At 47.2% G+C, this 15,712-nt stretch overlaps 1 protein-coding gene across 1 annotated transcript in view; it reads left to right on the forward strand.

Annotated features, from left to right (window-relative positions):
- Positions 1-364: 364 nt before the first annotated feature.
- Positions 365-15,712, forward strand: part of LOC134759827 (VPS10 domain-containing receptor SorCS3-like) — a 174,016-nt gene continuing 158,668 nt past the window's right edge. Inside the window, exon 1 of the mRNA XM_063714749.1 lies at positions 365-1,708. Coding sequence (XP_063570819.1) covers positions 1,082-1,708 — 627 coding nt within the window. The 5' untranslated portion in view covers positions 365-1,081. The remainder of the gene's footprint in view (positions 1,709-15,712) is intronic.

Below are 15,712 nucleotides of genomic sequence, written 5' to 3' on the forward strand. Positions count from 1 at the left end.
CCTGCCTGGTTCTCAGCATTGCCTCTTTGACCACTCGCAGGCTCCTGGAAATGCAAACACAGCCCGTGCGTGATCCGCGCGCTACCAAAAGCCGAGCGCACACCTCCCGCCCCCGCCCCACTTGCCATCGCTCACACTAACACGCACACATGCTCGTGCAAACGCGCACGCACGGAACCGCGCGCCCCCTCACATCCAGCCGCGCTCCCGGCCCGGCTCAGCCAGGTGCCCCCACGCGGCAGCGCCCGGTCGGCCCGCCAGCCCCCTGCGAACCCCTCGCCTCACGCCCGCCTGCCTGCGCGCACGCACGCGCACGCACGCATTCCCCACGCCCCCGCGCGGGGGCGCAGGCCTCGGGTGGCGGGGTTTGGCCGGGAGCCGGCCGGGCCGGGGAGCAGCGAGCAGAGTCCCGGGTGCATCCCGCGCTTGGCTTCCGTGCGCAGCCTCCCCGCGCGGAGGCACCTGGCTCCCCCTCGGCTCTAGAACGCAAACAGTTGGCGTTGAGCACACAACTCCTCCTCCTTCTCCCCCGAGACCCCTGTACCCTCCCCGCGCGCCATCTCCCGCCCCTCATAATAGGCCCGAAGAGTAAACCCCCAAACGCGTCCAGAAGCGGCTCCCAACTCTTCGCCGGGAGCACGTTGGAGGCTGGATTTCGGAGAGACTCGGGATTGGGGTCTATTGCCGGCCCCTCCTGGATCCGGCTTGATTTTCATATTTTAAGAAGATTTTCTTATTACCTTTGATTACTCCTTTTTACCAAATTTCTGGAGGAACTCAGTGGGGAGGAATGGGGGGAATCTGATTTTAAGAAAGAAAGCACCGAAGGGGCAATTATTAATTTTCCTCGGGTTTGGAATCACCCTCTGGACGAGAGAACGGGCGAGCGGGAGCTAGGAGGGAAGACTGGAGAGGACCGGCGAGGCGCGCCAGCCGGAGCCACCTCCTTCCCGGCCGCCCCCTCCCCACTCCCCCTACACACGCTCGCTCGCTCGCCGGCGCGCGCACACCCCCCGCGCCGGACCCGCACCTCGGCGGGCGCCACACACTCGGCAGCCCGAGCCGCGGTAGCCGCAGCGGGATGGAGGCGGCGCGCACGGAGCGCCCCGCAGGCTGGCCGGGGACGCCGCTTGTCCGGACGGGGCTCCTACTCTTGTCGACGTGGGTCCTGGCAGGCGCCGAGATCACTTGGGACGCGACAGGCGGTCCCGGACGCCCGGCGGCCCCGGCTTCCCGGCCACCGGCGTTGTCTCCACTCTCGCCGCGGGCAGTGGCCAGCCAGTGGCCGGAGGAGCTGGCGACGGCGCGGAGAGCCGCCGTGCTGGGGCGCCGGGCCGGACCAGAGCTGCTGCCCCAGCAGGGCGGCGGCAGAGGCGGTGAGATGCAGGTTGAAGCCGGAGAGACATCGCCGGCAGGCGAGCGGCGGGGCCGGGGCATCCCAGCTCCTGCCAAGCTTGGCGGCGCGAGGAGGAGTCGCCGGGCGCAGCCCCCAAGCACCCAGGAACGCGGGGACGCCTGGGCCACTGCTCCGGCAGATGGTTCCAGAGGAAGCCGTCCCCTGGCTAAGGGTTCCCGGGAGGAGGTGAAGGCGCCGCGGGCTGGGGGGTCGGCGACTGAAGACCTCCGGCTGCCCAGCACCTCCTTCGCGCTGACCGGCGACTCGGCCCACAACCAAGCCATGGTGCACTGGTCGGGACACAACAGCAGCGTGAGTACCCACCCGGCGGCGGGTCCACCTGTTTCCTGACACCGAAGGGGAATCGCGGGGGGCGGGTGGGAGCGAGGGACAGATAGTTGCTCGGGGGTCGAGGCGGGGGACGACTCGACTTTTCGAGATAACAGGTTTGTCCGATTCCCCCCACGCCCCCAACAGGTTAACGGAGTTTGTTGTTAGACGCTGTGTGCGTTTATTTACTGGAGACCCTAGGCTTCGGGCCCCCGGGAGGGGAGTGGAGGAAGGGGCTTCTTAAAGATGAGTGGGGGAGGGATCTATGCTCGCTTTCTCCCATACTTGGCTTGGAGGGTCAGTTTTCCTCTTTGCGGGGTGCCTGAATTCTTGGATGAGAAAAAGGGCTGACTTGGGGCGGAAGCCGCAGAACAGACCGATTCCTGCGACTGCCCGGGCTCCCCCTACCCCCACCCCCCCTCCCCCGCTCCCGTCACGCGAAAGGGAACCCGGAAGGCCATTCGAACTCGCGGCCTCCTGCTCGCCTCGGGGTCGCTGCTTTCCGCTCCAGGCGCGCAGTCCTCCAGCCCAAGAGGGAGGCTCGGCCAAGTCGGCCCCCAGCCTTGGCCTTCAGGTAACCCCGGTTCCTCCTTCAAAGTCCAGGGAGCGGCCCTGGAAAGCCGTAGCAGAGGCCGTAAAAAAAAGTTTAAAGCGTGAAGCGAAATTCCACACCCATCCAGCGCCCATGCCACACCGCTCGCCCTCACGCACGCACAGGCACACGGAAGTCGCTGAGCAGAAAACTCTCGCCTTCAACATTGCGTCCTGCGCCACAAACGGCTCCCTGAGCGGAGTTGGGTGCCTGAGCTTCCTGCACACCTCTCCCCCCGCTTTTCCCCGCCACCGGGTTCTCCTGGACAAGGATGTACCGAGAGGTGGCGTCGTTGAGCCCGGTCTGGCAGACTCCGGCGTTCCGGACTGGGCGCCCGACTGAGCATCGCGCCTGCCTGGCAGCAGCAGCGGCCCGCAGCGCGTGCCCGGAGGGGCTCCCCCTACCTCGCCTGCACCCAGCGCTGTGCAGCCAAGCAAAGAAAAGGCGGGGGACAGGTTTCCACCATCTCCCCCACTTCCCTCCTTCCCCCGGTCCCTACCTGAGCCAGATTTGGAAAATCTTTTCCTCTTCTCTGGCTCCATGGTTCGGATCAGAACCTGGCGTTGGGTAGGGTGCACGCTCCAGGCGGAGGATGACGGGTGTCTGTACAAGCAGCCTTGGGGAATTGATTTGATAGGAACTCACCCCGCAACTCCCTGCCGTTTTGTATTTCTCTTCATGACCGGTGTTTGACAAAATTTCTCTGGGAAATTTTTGCCTTATTTTAACAGAGCCTGGGATGTCCAGGATTGGGTATCTAATAAGAGGAAAGCGAGGGGTCCACAGAAGGTAGCACATAAGCAATACCAAAGTGCAGATTTCTTGGTTTCTAATGATGCACAGCTCGGGCAGCCCAGCCTGGGTAGCCCATGCTGGGCTTGAAGGACCAGTGAAGACCAGCTTCGCAGCAGCGCGATGGCGGGCTTCATCTGCCTTGGATGAAGACCCCCATAGCCTCGGGCTGACAGCTCTGGCGAGAGGGGTGGACAATGTGTGCCTTTGCAGGGCTGGGTGGTTGAAGACTTCAAGTCCCTTCCAAGAGGACTTGGATATGTGTGTGCTGGGGGGAGATTCTCTGACCTCAGGGTTGATTCTCTGACAGCAGGGGTTGTGAATCCCAACTTCATTTTAGTTTGATAATTAGGGTGTGTGTGTGTGTGTGTGTGTGTGTGTGTTGGGGTTCTTACTTGGTGAGGAGGATGGATGGATGGATAGGATGTGTGGAAGTAAATATATCCTAGGAAGAGGAGGATGTAATGTCTTTACATCTGTGGCTTCACTACTGCCTCATTAGGACAATATAAATTCACCCTCCCTGAAGAGTTTTTCTGTGTCTCTGCTTTTATTTTAAGGATTATTTTTGAGTATTTACAAAGCCTCTGAAGATGGGACTTTAGAGAAAATGCTTCCTGCAAATAGCAGTTAACTGTGCATGGCCTTCTTTGCTCATCTTCAAAGCAGTTGTGCAGCAGAAGAGGTGAGGGGCAGGTCTGGCCTGTGCTCCCTGGGGAAATGACTCTTCAGTCAAATGACGGCCAAAGGGGCTTGGGGACTGGAGCAGTTGGGCTTGGAGACCTTGGTGACAGCAATGAGATTGGACAATGTATGAACAGCCCACAGGGACTTATTGGTTGTGCTCTTGGCCAGCCTTACTGCCCGTGCAAGAGCACCACAGGTGGATGTAGGGCCACACACTGTCCTCTCTCTCCAATCTGGGGAAGAACTGCCTCTTTAGCCCCTAGGCTGGACCTGTCTTTTCTGACCACATTTTGTAGGCAATACGAGAGAGACATCCTTGATTATCAGGTCTGTGAGCCTCTGTAAAGAAGATGGAGAGGCATACTCACATGGCCCTGTCTTTGAGACTTTAAGGAAATCTCCTGGAGAGTCACTGGGAAACCAGTTTCAGCAACATTTACCCAGTTGGTTTTTCTCCTGTCCCCCTTTCCTGATGGCAGGAAAAGAAGGTGTTGTAAATAAGACAGGGTGAAGAGTGATGGGGATGAGAACACTTTGGGAAGATTCTTTCATCGTTGGTTTCAAAGTGGAGGGAAATGTCCATAAAACAGAGAACATGGGGCCTAGCTCCAGGCTCTTCTGACATGGAAAGAGAATTTTATCTTTTCTTCTGGCTTCTGGAGTATTAGACATGTCCTTCTTCAGGAGGCCACCAGTTTAATTTTTAACACAATGAGGGTTTCCTTGCTCTTCTTCCAAGTGTCTCTGATGCACCTGATTACTTGATATGAGTTCCCTTTTGGGGAGCGTTTTCAGTAACCCTATGAAATTGAAAATTGAACTCCATTCTGACTGAGTTTACAGTCAGAGATGCAGGGTGGGACATGAAGGAGAAGGGCCCTCAGCCCACCCCATTGGTCCAGTGTGTGCCCCAGGTGGTTGAAGGTACAGGAGGAGACCCTTGACCAAGGCTTCGGGTGGGTATTTGCCTTGGTCCCAGGACTGAGAAGAGATGGCTTTGGGGGCAAAGGAGAAGGAGTGCAACTGGCTTTGGGCAAAGGAATCAGGAGGGCATGGGGTCTGGGCACCACCTCTGACCATGTTGCCTGCCAGGTGTTCTGGCTGGAAAGTGAGTGGACTTGGCCTTGGAGCCTTTACTCTGGAGGAGCGATTTGCTATTTTTTCTCTCCAGTTGCCTCCAGCTGGAATCCTGGTGATTAATGGGTTAGAGAGTGTTTCACAAACACCCAGAGGGAGCCCAGTCCCCGTGGCTTACAGGGAAACAGAAAAACACATTATTCTGTCCTTTTCCTTCAAATGAAAGAAGAAGCCTCCCTGCTTGCTCAGTGAGTTGGCAAATGGCTCTGGAGAGTGGAAAGTTGTGAAGGCACAGTCCACTTCTCCACACCCCCTCCTCCTTGGATTAACCCTTCATGGGGCCCCCCATTCCTGGTGCCGAGGTGAAAACACTGCATCTGCCCTAACATTGATCTTCATTTCCTTCCAGCAGCGCACTCGAAGTGGCAGCAGTTTGCAGGCTGCTGCCCCTGCAGTGTGTCTGCTTGGAATACTTGCCAGGTAGTTCTCAATTAATGTGCCCAACACTGCATCTTGGTGAAGAGAAATGGGGAGATGCTGATATTCCTAGGCCCTCCCAGATCACCCTGCCCTGAGCATACCAGTAGGTGTAACACAGAGATTATCCCAGGCAGGATTTCCTACCCTTAACTAATTCAGCTGGACTGTGTTCTAAAATATTTACTCCTAATGTGCAAAATAGTGACAGATTTGATCACATTAATTGTATTTCACTCACTGGATCATCTAATTGTGGCTCCCAAACAGATTTTTCAAATAGCTTTTGGCTGGATTGCCTTGTCTTCATCGTCCCTGCTCACAGTTCCTGTGTCACAATATCTTAATGCATTCTGCCTTTTTCGAGGCTTAATAAAGAAGCCTGCCACAGAAGCCATTCTTCAGGGTTTTGCCAAAAAAAATTGTTTTCAATTAGTATTACATGGGGAAACCATCTCACTTGAGATGTAGCTGGGAAATGCATGGGGACATAACAGCACTAATTGCTCCTGGTCATTGTTGGTCTGAGGGGCCGTGGGGAGAGGAGGAGCTGGGCACAGGTTATTTATCTGCTCTGTGATTTCTCTGATGGCTGGATTACAGGGTGTGATTTCCTTCTCAGATCCTTCAGTGATTTCCAAGGTGAGCAGAAGTTGCAGACTCCTTAATTGGGAGGTCTGATTTAGTGATTACAGAGATGCAGTGGCTGGAACTTGCTTTGTAGCTGGCAAAGAAGGAATGCCCAGAAGCAGCTTCTCCAGTGGTGCTGGATTTAAGGGAAAGGGAGTTGGTGACTTCAGTGGCAGGAAGGCTCAGTGGACAGAAGGGAAAATTGCTTTTTCCTTGGACTGTGTAAATCTATTGTCAGTGAAGGAATCCTGGAACTGGATGATCTGTGGGCCCTGAATCATCTCATAAGGAGCAGAGAGGTGCGACAAAGCAGACACTCTGTGATAGAAAGATTTGGCTGGAGACTAGTGGTTTATCCAAGGCTAGGTACAGATTGGCTAAGTCACTTAAGGCCTGTGGCTTGACCTACCTGTTGATTTCCTGCTTTCTGCCTTTTTTGGCCTCTTGGCTGGTTTGAGATACTTCCCTTAAAGGGAGAAAATGTCAAAGGATGATTCTGCAGTAAGTTTGAAGGAGAAAAGAGGCCTTGTGGAGGAGGAGGTGGGAAATATAGAATGTGAATGCCTAGTGGGTCACTAGGCAGTTCTGGTAAGCAGAACTGGCTCTGTGGGATGGATCGAATTTGGCTAACCAAGTTTATTCTCCTGGTGTTGTGGGTAACTGAGAAAAGGCTCTGGATAGGGCTCTGACTTTGTTGGTAGTCACTGGAGATGAGGGAGCTTTGCCTTACACATGGTTGGCACTTGATAATGTTTGACTGAGTGAATGAAAGACAGTCTCAAGTCTCATCAAGCAGAAGCTATAAAGGAATTAGAAATTGTTGTTGCCTGGGATAGCAATGATTTCAGAACTTGACAGCTACTGTAGCCAGGAGTGTTTCATCTGGTGTGTCTGCATTCTGGCTTGAGGAACTTTGGTTTCTTAAATTCAGATCCAGAGTCCATTAGCCTGGCATTCAAGGCTATGTATGTCCCGGGTCTACTTCTCCAACTTTGGATTTGACTCTTCCCTGATTGAGTCCTGCATTCTGGCCGGGGCAGCGCCTTCATTGTCCCAAGCACCTTGAGGTCTGTTCCACTTGGGGTACCCTTCTTTCTTGATGAAAGGGCACCTGTTATTCATAGCTCAGTTCAACATTCAGACTCAGTGGCTCTGTGAAACTTTCCTTGGAAGCATTTATTTCTCTTTTCCCCTACTTGTTTATAGAATTTGCAGAATGCACCACACATTTGGTCATATTTAGTTTAGTACTTACTTTAGTCTTATATTATTTGGTGAGTGTTTTGAGGGTAAGAGCTGAAATAATTAAAACAGCACCCCCTCCCTCCAATCACCATCAAGTGTGAGTTCTGTTCTTCTCATCCATGCCTGGCAGCATGTGCCGTAGGGTAGTACATAGCTCAGTAATACTGAACTCACCTGGGGAGTTGGACCGTGCCTTAGCTGCAGGGTAAGAGGAGAGGAAAGAAGATCATTTTGCCCTAAGATAAGTAGCAGGTTAACACTGTCTCTTAATAACACTGAGTTTAGACAACTGGTGTATTATTTAATGTATGAATGTTACCATAAGATTCAGAGGGATCTCTATGCTACTTAGTAAGAGGATAGAAATAAGGACTAGTTAACAATCCTGGCTTCTCATGCACTTCAAAGATCAGATGGACACCCCCATAAGACATTCATCCATTTTCTGAGTGTTTCCTATGTATGTGGCATTCTCCTAGAAACTGTGGGGTTGGTAGAAGTGTGATGGAGAGGAGACAAAGAAGGATGAGACAGCATTTGCCTCGTAGTCGTGCTGACATGCTTTGGATGTGAGACTGCTCTTCTGTAAAGTTAAATAACACATGACAAGACGACAGATGCCATGGGGTGATATGTGGTTAATTGTCAAGTGATCGTTTCAGGCTATGAGCTCACAGAAGAGAGGATCCCTGTGGGACATACTACAGGAATTTGAGACTTGCAGAATGTCAAGGCTGGAAGTGCACTTGGGAATTGTCTTCATCAAATCACTCATGATAGAGATGAGGATATGAGGCTCAGACAGAAACGTGGCAGCCGACCTTGGACCCTGCTTATGTTTTTTCTCTTGGAAGAGCCATCCCCTCTTCCCACCCATTTTTCTCCTTTCTTCTCAGGTTAATAGAGCATTTTCCTTCTAAGAGGATTTGTGTGTTTTCACTCTGGTGAGGTGCCCATTTTATAGGTAGGGTAGACTGAGGCCCCAGGATGGGTATCATATGAGGCTAGTCAGAGAGATTTAGGAATAGATTCTTTCCTTCTGTTCTGGGGCCATGCTCTATAGTCACCCTGCCCATCCACCGCGGTGGCTGCAGACAATGAATAACAAGCTAGTTAATGTTGGACAAGCTGTATCTTACTAACCATTGTTAATGGGGGCCTCTTGTGAGTCACCTTGTTATTTGAGTTAGTGAGTGAATCAAGCCTGGTTACATCACAACCAGGAATATTTTGCTCATTTATTTTGATCAGTGTAGTTTGGATTTAATTATTTATGGAAATACTGTTGTTTATAGTACACTAATAAATGTTCTATAGTAAATTTGGAAAAAATAATGGAGTCTAAGAACCTCAGGATTGCACAGATTGTTTTCTGCTATTGAGTGCATGCAGGGAATCAGAGGAAGCCATCCCTGCTTGGTTGAGATGAGAGGGACCTGCAGCAGAGTGGGGCCAGCAGGGTTCTTGGTCAGTAAAACTGTGCCCTTGGCTAGGTAGGGGACTGTTACTTGGCATGCATTGGAGAGAGAAAAAACCTAATTAGGGGAAAAACTGGAAATAAAGCTATGTAGGATAATCAAGGATTCTATTGGGTTGTGGGATTATTTAGTATGGGTGTATGGTACAACTTGTGTGAATTCGTATTTGTGGAGAGATTTCATCATGAATGCAATCCTCTTCCGGATTTGTTGAGAACAGATAGACTGGGAACCTGAAACAGGCCACATACTAAATAAGATCATGGATTTTGCAGCCAGGTGCCTGGGTTCAAGTCCTGCCTCTGTTTCTTAATAGCTGTGTGACATTGGGCAAGTTGTTACCCTCTCTGCTGTTTCTTCATCTGAAAAAAGGGGGTGATGATATAGTATCTCTACCTTGGGCTGTTGTAAGAATTAAGTGAGACTGTACAGGGCAGAGCGCTTAAAAGAAGTGCCTGACCCATTTGTAGCAAGCACTCAAGATACTTTAGTTTAGTTATTATTTTTATATCTGGAAGGGGCCTTCCCTTAATTTTCAGATGGAAATGTTGAAGCAGAGGAAGGAGGCACTTGCTCAAAGTTTCCCAGTGAGCTGATGGCAAGGCCTTGGCTAGAACCCAGTTCTCATCAAGATGCTCATTTCAACCACCTCCCATAGTTCATGTCCCCAGTCAATGAGTTTTTGCCATGTCTACCTTTTATGTCATGCTAAAGTAGATGTTGAAAAGGATCTAGAATTGAATAACTGGGGACCTGTATTCTTGAAATTCATACTCAGAATTTGTAATAGAAACAGAATCATATTCGTTAGATGATTACACTAATAAGCTATGAATAAGTTTAACATTATTACAGGGCTTTTATTGCATGGAGAGTTAAGGGATCCAGAAAGATGAAGAGTAGCTTCTCTCAGATTGGGCATCCATGATACAACTCACAGCTAATCAAGGGAGACTTCTTGAGGGAAGTGAGTAAAGTGTGTAGCTTCTAGAACATTGGAGAACACTGGGTTGCTGGGGCTGGTTGACAAGCAGATCCCATTGTGCCAAAAACTCATCTATGCCAAAGTCATGGCCTAGACCTCAATGTTACATTTTTCCTCTCCTCTTCTGTATTTGTGCCTGCTGTGAAATGGGCATATCACATGGATTGGAGCTATCTGTAGAATATCTGCAGCCTGTTCCCCAGAATTATCACACTGGTACAATCCACTACTTTGTGGTGATCTATACCCATAGAGTTGTAGGCTTGAGTTCCCTTTTTGCCTTCACCCTATGTACCAAGACTGGAACCTGAGAGCCCTACGTAGACACTAGAGGGAGTGTTGCCCTGGGAAAGAAGTGAAAATAAATAGGATGAAATAACAAGACAATGCTGTACCAGGAATTGTTCTGAAGGAGGGAAGATGAAAAGTAGCCTGTAAGTGAATTGTGTAGGGGTTGTATGATGATCCATAGATGAATAGTCATTTGGCAGCAGGACAGTTTTCAATCCTTGGGGGCTGATCATTCAGCCTCTTCCTACAGAAAAAAGGGGAGTAGATACAAACACGTTCATTCAGCAGTTAGATACTCAGACCATTAATGACTGAACTAACACTCTACAAATAGATTCAGCTGGAAGTGATGCTTAGGCTGGGTTCTCACATCTCTTCTGTATTTCCTTCCTTGCTCTCTTGTTTCTGGTGGTTAGTCAATATGTGCTTATTGAGTTGAACAGAATAAATACTTGCTTAAATACTTAAAAGTGCCTGGGTAAAGAACAGGTGTCTTGGGGATGGAGTAGTGTCTGGCCTGCTGTTGCTGGCCTGGGGTCTGCACCCTGGGACATTGCAGTTGTCTCTCACAGGCTCTCAGGTCCCACATGCCTGACATCCTCCCAAAAGCCTTTTTGACATCTATGGTGAGGTAGGCAGTTTCTCATTCAGATGGTTAGAATCAGGTTAAAGATTACACTGCTGCATAAGAAATAAACTTTTTCTTTTAAAAATCTGTTCTCAGTGGGAGATGAAGAACAATTACTGAGTTGAACATTTTCAAGACTAGAAAAATAGCTCAAGCTGCCATATCTGAATGTGATTACACATAGTGGGGGAACTTGTCTACAATAAGAGTTCTGAGACAATGAAGCTGGTGACACAGAGAAACTTGTTTTCCAGAGTGGTGGTGGAAGAGGAGGGTATCCTTACTGGTGAAAGAGTTGCTTATCTCACTGTGTTGCTTTCAGTGTTATTCATGCTTGAAAGCAAACTTTTGTTTGAAAGATTTCTCAAAACTCTAAAGCGTCTTTTCTGTCATGAGAAGGTCCCTAAGCCACAGCAACCTTGAACAAGTCTCTAAGCCTTAGTTTCACTGCCTGTAAAATGATGATAATACTGGACTTGCAGGATTGTTGTGAATCTTAGAGATGATGCCTATAAAGGGCCTAGCATAATAGGCTATTTTAACATAAGAATGTTAATTTTTGTAATTCCAGTACTTTGGGAGGCTGAGGCGGGCAGATCACTTGAGGTCAGGAGTTCGAGACCAGCCTGGCCAACACAGTGAAACCTCTGGGCTCTACTAAAAAAAAAAATACAAAAATTAGCTGGTGGCACATGCCTTTAATCCCAGCTACACGGGAGGCTGAGGCTGGAGAATCTCTTGAACTCAGGAGGCAGGGGTTGCAGTGAGCCAAGATGGTGCCACTGCATTCCCCAGCCTGGGTGACAGAGTGAGACTCCGTCTCAAAAAAAAAGAATGTTAATTCTTATTTGGAGATCTGTTGGTACTCTATCCGCATTCCCGGGATGTTCCTTTGCTCTGCATGCTGGCTTGATTTCCAACCACCAGCACCAGGGACCAGCTTTCCCTGGCCACTGTAGCTTGCTTTGATCACACAAGCTACAGGCTGGAAGAGTCAAGGAATTAGTGCCTGTGAGGGTGCAGGGAGCAGCCACTACCAATGACTGGTAGGAGTTGATGGATAAATATCCAGCCCCCTTGACCACTGGGGTTGGCTAACTCTGAGACATGTTTCTTTCATGGTTTCCCAGAGCTCCCCGTGGGATTAAACCCCAGTTTTAAATATATTTTAAATGTGTGTGTTTGTGTTTTAAATGGGTGCATTATTAGTAAGGAGAGAGCCTGCAAGTATGATTTTAAAAAATGGAAAATGCTTCTTTCAAGCATGCCTAGATTTGGTCTTACTTCAAGCACATGTATTTTCATTCATTCTTTCACTCATTCATTCAATAATTTGTTTGCTTAGTATGATGCCAGTTAAGTTATTTGAATTTTCTGGGATTCAGTTTCCTCACCTGTAAAATGAAAAAGTTGCAAAAATTGGTGCAGCCCATCTCACCACAAAGTAGATGTGGTATTAGGTCAGTCATTTCTTGGTGGGTGAAATGGGCATAATCCTATTTGCTCCCTTTATGTCACAGTTAAAAAATGAGATGGTGCACATGGAAGCATTTTGAAAAGAATAGGGGGTGATATGAACTCAAGTTGTTAGTTTACCTCACCTCTCCTTTATTCCTTAAGGAGCTAGAGACCCTTTGACAACAGATTTGAGACCAGGTGCAGCTCTTGCCTTCTTCTGCCTTCTCTCAGTACAAATGAACACTTCCATTAACACGCATACCATGGTAGTAAACCCAAGATTCTTATTCCAGGCATGATGTGCAATTTATTTCAAGGCACGTCTGATATAATAAAATTCTCAGATGGGAGGGTAATTTGGATGTTTTAACAGAACATTTGCCCCAGGTCATGACCTGTATTGATTGCTGTGCCTTACTCTTTTCAGATCATGTGAAGTGTTTAGAGAGCACCTAGTATATGCCTAGTGAGGCAGCATGTGCAAAAAAATCTATGTGATGCAGACTAGACACCCAAGAAAACTTACAATTTTGTGTGTGGTAAACATATATTGGACAGCTATTGCAGAGAACAGTGTGAGATAGCATAAGACGTGCTAATTGGAGCATGCTTAGGAAATAACTTGAACATAAGACCACAGTGAATGAAAATTAATGAAATTATTAAAAAATTCTGGTTGTTTTTATTATCTGCAACAAAATCTACTAGCACAATAAGAAATAGATGTCGTACTCTATCACCAAACCTGGGTCACTTGACAAGGAATGTTCTGAGCTTTGAGGTCAAATAGATTACCTGTTGTTCTAGCAATTGTTCAGAATTCTGCTATGTCAGTGTGGTGTGTAAATTTCTTGTAGAGAACTCTGTTTTACCATGTGTTTCTACTTGTTTTATTTTTTTTTATAGGAAGATAAAGAATATGCTATTTCACCATAGTACTATGATATTCCAACTTTTTAGTTGTATTATTATTAGATATTCTAATTTGTACTGATTTCTTTCTTTCTAGGCCTGTTTCCCTTCTGTCATCTTGAGATTTCTATTTATTTTACTCTTGGATTAGTGCCTCTGTTTTTTGGATCCCATTCCTCTGTTGTGGGCTGCTTTTCATTTTTCTGTGGCATATCCTCAAGTAATCTTTCTCAGAGAATGCATGGGAATGTCTTGGTTTATACCTCTTGTCCTGATAGAATATGAATAGATGTATTTTGACTCTCAAAAGATCCAGGCTTAGATGATGAATCATATGATCACCCAGTGCTTGGGAGATATTAATGCTTTAAAAATTTTTAATTAAAAAAATTTTTTGTGGGTGCATAGTAGGTGTATATATTTATGGGGTACATGAGATGTTTTGGTACAGATATGCATTGCATAATAATCACATCATGGAAGATGGGATATCTATCCATTCAAGCACTTATCATTTGTGTTACAAATAATCCAGATTATACTCTTTTAGTTATTTTAAAATGTACAATTAAAATTATTATTGACCCTAGTCACCCTTTTGTGCTATCAAATACTAGGCGTTATTCATTCATCTTACTTTTTGTACCCATTAATAATCCCCACCTCCCCCTCTCCCCCACTACCCTTCCTGCCTCTGGTAATCATTCTTTTACTCTATGCCCATGGGTTCAGTTGTTTTCATTTTTAGATCCCACAAATAAGTGAGAACCTGCCATGTGTGTCTTTTGGTGCCTGGCTTATTTCACTTAACATAATGACCTCTACTTCCATCCATGTTTTTGCAAATGACTGAATCTCATTCGTTTTTATGGCTGAATAGTACTCCATTGTGTATATGTACCACATTTTCTTTATCCATTCATCTGTTGATGGACAGTTAGGTTGCTTCCAAATCTTGGCTATTGTGAATAGTACTGCAGCAAACATGGGAGTGCAGATATCTCTTTGATATATTGATTTCCTTTCTTTGAGTATATACCCAGCAGTGGGATTGCTGGATTGTATGATAGCTCTATTTTTAGTTTTTTGAGAAACCTCCAAACTGTTCTCCATAGTAGTTGCACTAATTTACATTCCCACCAACAGTGTACAAGGGTTCCCTTTTCTCCATGTCCTCACCAGCATTTGTTATTGCCTGTCTTTTGGATATAAGCCATTATAACTGGGGTGAGATGATATGTTATTGTAGTTTTGATTTGCATTTCTCTGATGATCAGGAGATCCACTTTTTAAAAAGATTCTTGGCATGTCTAAAATTTTGTTTTGCTCTCACATTGGCATGGTGGTTCCTCTGGACATAGAAATCTAGGGTCAAAAAAAGTTTTTCTTGGATTTGGGAAGTACTTAGGTTACTTGATGATTTTGTATCATGTGCTATTTGGCATTATATGTGTCTCCCCTTCTACTCATGGACTGATGAAGGTGGGAAAAGGAGGTACATAACATCAGATACCTGTGACTTTGTTCAAATTAGTGATGTGCAACCCTTGAGGAAGCCTGATGCATTAAAACTGGATTTACACAAAATCGGTAGTATAAGGTGGGGGATTAAACGCTCTGCAGAACCATTTGCTATTGACACTCATTATACAAATACCTTCAATGTAAAACTCAACCAAAAGAAGTAGTTTTAGGCAGGGTGTGGTGGCTCATGCCTGTAATCCCAGCACTTTGGGAGACCGAGGCAGGCAGATTACCTGAGGTTGGGAGTTTGAGACCAGCCTGACCAACATGGTGGAACCTTGTCTCTAGTAAAAATTCAAAAATTAGCCAGGTGTGGTGGCACACACCTGTAGTCCCAGCTACTTGGGAGGCTGAGGCAGGAGAATCACTTGAACCGGGGAGGCAGAGGTTGCAGTGAGCAGAGATCACATCACTGCACTCCAGCTTGGTTAACAGAGCTCTGTCTCAAAAAAAAAAAAAAAAGGAGTAGTTTTATTTATTTAATTTTAGCTTCGGGGGTACATGTGAAGGTTTGTTATGTAGGTAAACTCATTTCATGGGGGCTTGTTGTACAGATTATTTTGTCACTCAGGTATTTAAGCCTAGTACTCAATAGTTATTTTTTCTGCTGCTGCCATCCTCCACTCTCAAATAGCCCCCAGTGTCTGTTGTTCCTTCCTTTGTGTTCATGAGTTCTCATCATTTAGCTCCCACTTGTAAGTGAGGACATGTGATATTTGGTTTCTTTTTATTTAAAAAAATTTAAAATCATTTTTAAAAACCACAGCAATAGCCAATTAATATGGTTTGGAACTGTGTTCTTGCCCAAATCTCATGTTAAATTGTAATCCCCATTGTTGGAGGTGAGGCATGGTGGGAGGTGATGGGATTGTGGAGACAGATTTCTCATGAGTGGTTTAGCACCATCCTCTTGGTACTGTCCTTGTGACAGTGAGTGAGTTCTCATAAGATCTGGTTGGTTAAAAGTGTGCCGTGCCTCCTGCCCCCACCCCGCCTTGCTCCTGCTCCTGCCGTGTAAGACATCTGCTCCCCCTTTGCCTTCTGCCATGATTGGAAGTTTCCTGAGGTCTCCCCAGAAGCAGAAGCCAATGTGTTTCCTGTACAGCCTGCAGAACCATGAGCCAATTAAACTTCTTTTATTAAATATAAAATACACTGTCCTAGGTATTTCTTTATAGCAATGTGAGAATGGACTAACACATCAGTATTC

The sequence above is a fragment of the Pongo abelii genome, chromosome 14 (genome assembly GCF_028885655.2).
Source record: "Pongo abelii isolate AG06213 chromosome 14, NHGRI_mPonAbe1-v2.0_pri, whole genome shotgun sequence".
NCBI classification, from domain to species: Eukaryota; Metazoa; Chordata; class Mammalia; order Primates; family Hominidae; genus Pongo; species Pongo abelii.